General features: G+C 56.7%; 1 protein-coding gene across 1 annotated transcript; it reads left to right on the top strand.

Moving 5' to 3' along the window:
• The first annotated feature begins 1,851 nt into the window (after positions 1-1,851).
• On the top strand, positions 1,852-7,431 carry Irx1 (iroquois homeobox 1). Its single transcript, XM_078018548.1, has 4 exons — positions 1,852-2,397; positions 5,298-6,333; positions 6,620-6,692; positions 6,978-7,431. Exons 1-4 carry the CDS (start codon positions 2,122-2,124, stop codon positions 7,033-7,035), a joined length of 1,443 nt encoding a protein of 480 aa, XP_077874674.1. The 5' UTR covers positions 1,852-2,121; the 3' UTR covers positions 7,036-7,431.
• Positions 7,432-8,392: the final 961 nt, after the last annotated feature.

The raw sequence follows: 8,392 nt of genomic DNA, 5'->3' as shown, positions 1-8,392 counted from the left end.
GGAATAAGAACTCTAGCTCTGAGCTGGAAGTGAGGGGACGGACTGGTGATTAGGAGGAACCTGCAGTTAAGTACTTCCCAGAGCTGCAGAACCCAGTGCCAACTGCTGGCCACCCAGAATCTGGTGCTAGAGGTAGGCCTGGAGGTGTCTGAAGTGTGTAGGGACAGGTTGTGTGTGGGGGAGGGTGGGGTGGGGGGAGCTGAACAGGAAGACCTAACTCAGAGCAGAAAAATTATGCCTGATTTTGGAGCTGGTAATTAGTAATTACTATTATGGGCCTTATTGTGTCTAATTATAGGCAGTAGCTTCGTGTTCTCAGGTCCGGGAAATGGAGCCTTCCTGAGGCTGTAGGATTCCCAGGGGCCTGGAGGCACTGCACATCTCATAAGTCTCCAGGGGGAGGAGGAGCTGGGGGTCGGACCTGAGTACAGGGTCCTGGGGCTCTGCTAACCAACAATACATAGTGGATGGGCGGGGTCTTGGAGCTAGATTCATCCGGCAGCCCCCAGCTGCCTAAGCCTAGGCCCAGTCCTGAGTAACAAGTGAAACTCGTGGGATCCAGCATGCAGCAACCTGGGGGTGGGGGCGGGAGTGCACTCCGAATCTTGCCGCCTTGTAGAGAGTGGAGTGCAAAGTGGCCCCAGGAACAGGATTTGGTACCTGGACACTCTTGGTCCCGAGGCACTTGGACCAAAGCCAGCGAGAACAGCTCGAAAGTGACCTGCCCGAGGGGCCTTCCATAGCACGCGGAGGCGAGGAGGACCCTGCATTCAGCTTCTATCGGCGCAGCCAGGCCAGGAGACCCACAGCCACTCCCAAGCTTGCTGCGGCTGGCTGGGTCGGCTTGTCTCTTCCAGCGAGTCTGAGAATAGAAAGGGAAGGCGGAGAGAAAAGGAAGATGCGGGGCCAGGGGCCAGGGGGCTGCCCTGTCTCCGGGATGGCCGAGGTGCCACCCCGGGTCCGCGCGCTCCTCACAAGTTTACTTTCTGCCTCTCACACCTAGGAAACAAACCTGGGCGTCCAGTGCGCGCTGGCTTCCCAGGACTGGAGAGATATGGGGGATGCTTCCGACTGCAGTGGTGCTTTCTTGGTGAAGAAAAGGCCCCACCCCTCTCCTTACCCCTCCCCTCCTCCCTGCAGAACCCAGCGCTGCGGACTGCATCTTTCCCCTAAGCAGGGACTTCTCAGCTGGATTACTCCTCAAAGTTTTCACATTTGGAAAAGCCCGCAGAGCTCGGCCACTCCCTCTTTTCCAAGTACAACGAGATTGAATATTGATTGATGATCCGCTACTACCTAGTACGGCCACTGGGACGCCGCGTCTTGCATGGAGGTGTCTCGTCACGCGGGTTTACTGGCTCACGGAGGACTCCCGGGTGCACTTCTACCAAAGATGTCCCGGGGAGGAAAGGCAGCGCCAGTCTCTGAGAGAGGCCGCTGCAGGTTGGCTGTCACCCTCGACCGGGCTGAGCACTGCGGGCCTCTGCCCCGCCTCCCTAACGGTAGAAAAGCAGTTGCTGAGTTGTTTTTGTTAAAAAAAAAAAAAAAAAAAGAGGGACACACCTCAGCTGCAAAACTGGGTGTCAGACAGCTGTAAACCCGTGTCGACAGGTTGTCAGACAGCCTCGGGAGCTGGTCCGGAAGGAGCTTGCAGCCTCCGGACCGGACCCAGTGGCCCAGCCGCGCGCGCCCACCGCAGGAGGAGGTGGCCCGGCCGGCGCGGGGCACCACGTGCTCGCCGGGAGGGGCGGGAGCGGACGGTGAGGGCGGGCAGGAGGCAGGGAGGGGGCGGGAGGGGAGACAGGGGCGGGGCCTGCGCTCAAGGGGATGCCAATCAAAGCATCAACTTCAAATTGTGTCTGAAAGCCCCGCCGCCGAGCCGAGGACGGCCGCCGCAGTCGGCGCGCGATCGCGGATCCGGGCGCAGCCGAGAGCCGGGCGCCGGAGAGCACCGGCCGAGGAGAAGCGACCGGCCCCCACCCTTGGGCCGGCCCGAGCGCGCCGGGGCTGCCGCCCGCTTCCCCCACGCGGCGTCCCCTCCAATCCCCCCGTTGGCCTCCGCCTCCCTCCCCCTCCCTTTAATACTTGCCCGCCGCCGCCGCCGCCGCCAAGTCCGCGGACATGTCCTTCCCGCAGCTGGGCTACCCGCAGTACCTGAGCGCCGCGGGGCCCGGTGCCTACGGCAGCGAGCGTCCAGGGGTGTTGGCGGCTGCCGCCGCGGCCGCGGCCGCCGCCTCGTCGGGCCGGCCCGGGGCGGCGGAGCTGGGAGCCGGAGCTGGCGCGGCCGCCGTCACCTCGGTGCTGGGCATGTACGCCGCGGCCGGACCTTACGCTGGCGCGCCCAACTACAGCGCCTTCCTGCCCTACGCCGCGGATCTCAGCCTCTTCTCGCAGATGGTGAGTGCACTGGCCTCCTGGGCGGCCTCCTGCGCGGCCTCCTAGTCTTCGCCTGCCTCTAACCTCGGACCTGGAGCCTTGGGCCAGGGGAGCCAGGGTCCCCGGCACGCGGGAGGCACAGAGGACACCTAGACCCGACCCAGGCTAGGAGCGGGAAATGTTTTGCTGGCGGGTTATCAGCGGGCGGAGACCGCGACCCCCAGGGACTTAGGAGGGCAGAGAGTCTGGGCCGGTAACGCCCGGACCATCCCGGCCCAAAGAGGCGGAAGGCCCCAGCCAGGAAGGGTGTCGCGTGCGAGTAGAGGCCGCTGGAGCAGGCCAGGGATGAGCGGCCCGGCGCTGGAGGTCGGGAGGAAACTCGACCCGCGCGGCCTGGGAGCCAGGACAGGCCCACGGGTTCCCGCAGCCTGGCCCAGTTTACCAGGACTCCCGTTGCTGGCCGAGGCCCTTGCTCGCGCGGTCTCCCAGCTTTTGAACCGGGTGGAGGAGACTTGCTTTTTCCCTGTTTGGCAGAGCCGAGGTAGTTGTCCGAGTTGGCCGAGGGAACCCTGTAAAGCTACAGTCCCTCAACATCACCCTAACAATAGACATCGGAGGAATGGCGAGGTCCTTTAATGCCGTGTGTGCAAACTGAAGGTTTAAAAACGTAAAGTTGAAGTAAATGTTGGCGTCTGAAACGGTGTTAGCTTCTACTTTTGTAAGTTGCCAAAGTTTTCATTTCATTTGTATCAAAAGCATTTAACTTCTCACGTTACATAATGAAGGCTTAAGGAAAATAGTGTCCCTGGGCTTAAAATAAATGGTGCCTTCTCAGTCTCCCGTCCCAGTGGGTGTCAGATGGGGGAGGGGGCTGCAAATTTAATTCTCTGCAGGGGCACTGGCCTGTCGGTCCATCCAAGTGAGCGGCTTTCCTGCAAGGTTGGGGCTGTTTAAACTTCTGGCTGCTCCTGAATCGCGAGGTAGGCGCAGAGTCGAGGAGGAGAGGAGGCAGCCCCTCTGCGTTGCTGCGGGCTGTATAACACAATTTTCAGGCACCCCCGAATTATCCTCACTTCCGAAGAAGAGACCAGGACTAAATGCCCGCCAACTGTGCAGGAGGAAAGCAGACGCATGTTTTCCTGTAACTTTTCTTGTAGTTCCCAAAGAAAGCTTATTTCTCTGAAATCGGCCCCAGAGGCCTTTCAGATCGCCTACTATCCAGAGAGATCAGCCCCCATTTTGTTCCCGAGGATGCCCGGGAAGCGATGAGAGATTTACAAGGTGTCCTTTCAAAAAGAATTCCCAGCAGAGAGGAGGCCTAAATGTCGTCTTTACAATTACTACCAAAATACATTGAAAAATGCAAACTACAGTTTGCAAAGAGTAAGCAAAAACGAATTCTGGCCACAGAAATCGTTTCTGTGTGGTCTCAATCACCTAAGGAATTAGTCAAAGAAATGTGCTCTTTACAACTTTCTAAGAGGCTGGCGTTTCACTTCACTAACATAGTAACTGGACGAAATTTCATGGAGGATGGTAATTTTTTTGTCAAAATTTTGAATACAGATGTGAGCCATTTGGGAACTCTGCCTGTGTGCCTGTGGGGGAGGGGGCTTGTGGGGAGGGCCTTATGCATTGTGGTTCAGTGGGAAAGGGCAAGCTAGTTTTTTTTTTCCCCCCAGGTTGATGTAGTTGTTGTTTGTTTGTTTGTTTTACTAAGGGAATGATAAGTTTAAATGCTTTCCCCAAAGTGTGTGCTTTACCTCCAGGTCTCCTGCCGATTTCTGGAAAGTAAGCCCAAAGTCAAACTCCATTCTAGGCCTAGGTTTCCAAGCCATTAGGATTGGGTATTTGGAAGTCAAAAGATAAAATTGTGAGCAAACGTCTGTCTGGGCAATTTATGGTAATAATGAGGCCTAATGAGGTTGTTAGAAAGATAAAATGTTATTTACCAAAAAACCTGATGGGATAATTTGACTCGCTGTGTTTTACTACTGATGATAAAAAGAATATTGATTGCAAATAAATCACCGCCTCCGAATGCCTTGCAAACAGTTTGTGTTTGCTTGCTCCAGATCAAAGTCAAACTTAAGAGATAAAGTAACCGAGAAGAGGCCCAGGAAACTGAACCGGTTCCCCTCTTGCAGCCACTGGCTCCAGGCCCCAGTGTTAATATTTTACAGGATAAGCTCTCCTTTTGTATTTAAAAAAACAAAAACAAAAACAAATGGTGTTTTGTTATTGTTGTGATGATGGCCAGGATTAAAATTTTAAATTACCTGTCACCACTGCAGACCTCTAAGTGTGAGGGGATCACTTATGCAGATTAATTTGGGAGGGGAAGGGAGTGTGCTTTCATTTTAAACTGCGGGTGAATTTAGACCTGAAGAAAACCCATGGTGGTTTATTTTAATTGACCCCTTCAGGGAGGAAAGTGGGGTTGCCGGGGCTTGAGTTCTGGGTCCTTTGCCTTTGGAGGAACTGTTTCATGAGCCTAGTTAAAAGGTTTTCTTCTCTAGCATAAGACAAACTTGGAGATCCAGGTTTCACGAGTTGTTGGGGGACTGGGAGGGGGCCTAGGGAAATTCAAGGGAGCTGTGACTCTCTAGCTGCATTCTTGTAGAAATGCACGGTTTCTAGAAGTTTTTCTAGAGTGACAAAAACGGATCTCTGTGATGGAAAGCACAGCTCCAGGACCTGAGAGCTCCCTCTTCCCCGGGAGTGGAGTGGGCCTTCTTGCGTGGGAGCATATCCGGCCCCGCAAAAGTCCAGTGGATCCGGGATCCTAGGAGGCCCTGGGGCTGACAAGAGTGGCTGCTCCGACTTTCCCGGCTTAGGGGACTCACCTCTCACTCCCTGTCTCTCTCTTTCTCTCTCCACCTCCTTCCTTTCTCTCTGCTTTCGCTCTGCCCTGGCTGTAGGGCTCGCAGTATGAACTCAAGGACAACCCTGGGGTGCACCCCGCCACCTTCGCAGCCCACACAGCACCAGCCTATTACCCCTACGGCCAGTTCCAATACGGGGACCCCGGGCGGCCCAAGAACGCCACGCGCGAGAGCACCAGCACGCTCAAGGCCTGGCTGAACGAGCACCGCAAGAACCCGTACCCCACCAAGGGCGAGAAGATCATGCTGGCCATCATCACCAAGATGACCCTCACGCAGGTCTCCACCTGGTTCGCCAACGCGCGCCGGCGCCTCAAGAAGGAGAACAAGGTTACATGGGGTGCGCGCAGCAAGGACCAGGAGGACGGTACCCTCTTTGGTAGCGACACTGAGGGTGACCCCGAGAAAGCCGAGGACGATGAAGAGATAGACCTGGAGAGCATTGACATTGACAAGATTGACGAACATGACGGCGACCAGAGCAACGAGGACGAGGAGGACAAGGCAGAGGCGCCTCGCGCGCCCGCCGCTCCTGCTGCGCTTGCCCGGGATCAGGGCTCGCCGCTAGCAGCTGCCGACATGCTCAAGCCCCAAGACTCGCCCTTGGGTCTGGCCAAGGATGTCCCAGAACCTGGAAGCACTCGCCTGCTGAGCCCTGGCGCCGCGGCAGTCGGCCTGCAGGGCGCGCCGCACAGCAAGCCCAAGATCTGGTCGCTGGCGGAGACAGCCACCAGCCCCGACGGCGCGCCCAAGGCGTCTCCGCCGCCCCCCACGGGCCATCCGGGTGCCCATGGGCCTCCCACCGGTGCGCCGCTGCAACACCCCGCTTTTCTGCCTAGCCACGGACTGTACACCTGCCACATCGGCAAGTTCTCCAACTGGACCAATGGTGCGTTCCTAGCACAGGGCTCGCTGCTGAACATGCGTTCCTTCCTGGGCGTCGGAGCGCCCCACGCCGCGCCCCATGGGCCGCACCTGCCAGCGCCACCACCGCCACAGCCACCCGTCACTGTTGCCACCGGGGCTCTCCACGTCGACAAGGCCTCGGCCCGTAGCAGCCCTGCGCTCCCAGGTACCTGCGCCTTGTCCACCCAAACGGAGGCTAGGAAAATACAGATCTGGGAGGGGTGGGGTAAGCTTAAGGCCGGGCGAGCTAGGCCACGGCCCTAGGGCTCTTGGAGCGGGCGGTGTTGTACCCGAGACCGGCTCCTGCTAGGGGGAGGGGAGGAAGTTTCCCTCGCCAACCTGCGGAGCAGAGGGAAGGAATGCGTGGGGAGGGAGCCTCCTAACCTTCGCTGCCGCCCCGCCCCCTCCTGGGTCTCCCTACCCTAACCTTCTGCCTCTCCCCCTCCCCGCAGAGAGAGACCTCATTCCTAGGCCGGATTCGCCCGCACAACCGTTAAAATCGCCCTTCCAGCCGGTACGAGAAAAGTGAGTGCTGTTCGCTTTTGCCCAGGGACCGGGTGGAGCTGGGGGCTGGTCTAGGTCGGGGCAGAGCGGGCGGGTAGGCTGTGGGGGTCGTGCAGCCATTATTGTAGTGCTATCCGCCAAGCCGGCACCGGACCAGCAGAGTAGATTCGAGTTTCTCAGGAGCCGGGAGCCGGCGCGGGCTGCAGCCCCCACCCTGAGTTCTGCTGGTAGAAGTGGATTCAGTGTCGCAGCGTCCCTCCACTGACGTGACTCGTGTCTTCTTGTTTTGCTGTGTTTCCCATGCAGCTCGCTGGCCCCGCAGGAGGGAACGCCGCGGATCCTAGCAGCGCTCCCGTCAGCCTGATTAAGGGTCTTCTTTTACTTTTGCGGGGGGAGGGGGGAGGAGTTGGGAGGGAGGAGATGAGGGAGGAATTAAGACAAATATTTCAGACTGGTGTAAAGGACAAATATGACAACGACGTCAACGACTCTCATCCATCGCTTTCCTGCAGAAAGGGGCTCGTCCACCCTGAGCTCGCGACCCGGTGGCCAGGCCTCTGCCTGCGGCTCCGGTGGCTGTCACCACGCTCGGGTTGATTATCCGATTCGGTAAATGACCCCACCTGCTTGTGTCTTCTTTTTCTTTGTTTTTTTCTTTCTTTCTTTCTTTCTGTAAATAGAGTGATTTCAGATTGTAAATAGCGCGTCAGCGAACTTGTCTAAATCATATATTTTTGTCTAATAAACTAAATGAAATGAAGCCCGACGCTCCTGCTGCAGTGTGTGGCTATGCATAGCCTGTGTGGGAGGGGTGCACCAGGATCCTGGAACCCTGCGCAGGGCTCCAAGGCCTGTGGCTAGCGGAGAGCGACTCCTGGGGGAGGGCCTGCAGAGAGTTCCCACTCTGCAAGCCGGTGTTTCAAACAGGCATTTGCTTGTGGTAGTGGTGGCTGAGTTTGTTAATATTGTCACTAGAACAGTTTCTTGTTGGCAGGTCAATTCTTTTCAACGCTTATTCAAACATTTATCTGGGGCACATCTTTCTTGGGACAAAATGAGTTCAATTTTACTTAGTTTATAAAGTGATTTTTAAGTAGGCAGAAATGGGGGTAAATTAAAAGAATTTCGAAACACCCCCCCCCCCCAAAGGAGAAATTTGGATTCAAAATCAGTTCGTAAGTAGTCTGAACAGTGCCTCTTGGTGTAAGGTTGGCTTCTGGGTGAAATACAAAAATAATCCAGTACCGAATACATTTTTAATTTTTTTTTTAGTTATTTGGTTAAACGTAACCTGGAAATTTTGAAGATTCTTTTAAATTCTCCAGAGAGACGTGCTGGAAGCGCTGCAGTTCCGGGGTTCTCTAGGAGAGCGAGTGAGCCAGATATGGCTGCGGTAAAAGTCGAGGAAGAGGGGAGGGGTCTGGTCCGTCAAGGACGCCCCTTTAACCTCCTTGCCACGGTCTGCGTCTTTTTTTGCCCCGTAACGCGCGCGCGCGCGCACTGAGTGAGCCAAGAACAAATAATCCGCCAGATGCCCGGGGCCCGGCAGGGGAGGAGGCAGCTGCGAGAGACGACAGAAAACAATGCACGAAGGAGCTGGCCAGGGACGCGCGCGAGTGGAAAAGTATCCTAAATGCGGCACTTAAGTCTGCAGGTCTGGCCCCCGTGCGATCGAAGCAGCCCGAATGGTGGCTCTGGGAACCCTGCGCAGGGGCTCTTGG

This window comes from Ictidomys tridecemlineatus, chromosome 1, assembly GCF_052094955.1.
Source record: "Ictidomys tridecemlineatus isolate mIctTri1 chromosome 1, mIctTri1.hap1, whole genome shotgun sequence".
Classification (NCBI taxonomy): Eukaryota; Metazoa; Chordata; class Mammalia; order Rodentia; family Sciuridae; genus Ictidomys; species Ictidomys tridecemlineatus.
Note: the sequence above shows the minus strand (reverse complement) of the source record. Positions and strands in the feature narration are given on the sequence as shown.

What these genes read in the sequence shown, in the direction of transcription:
- Irx1 (XM_078018548.1), top strand. Translation starts at nt 2,122, where the DNA reads ATGTCCTTCCCGCAGCTGGGCTACCCGCAGTACCTGAGCGCCGCGGGG. An exon ending in TCAGCCTCTTCTCGCAGATG is followed by an intron (nt 2,398 to 5,297) that starts GTGAGTGCACTG and finishes CCCTGGCTGTAG; the next exon opens with GGCTCGCAGTATGAACTCAA. An exon ending in TTCCAGCCGGTACGAGAAAA is followed by an intron (nt 6,693 to 6,977) that starts GTGAGTGCTGTT and finishes TTTCCCATGCAG; the next exon opens with CTCGCTGGCCCCGCAGGAGG.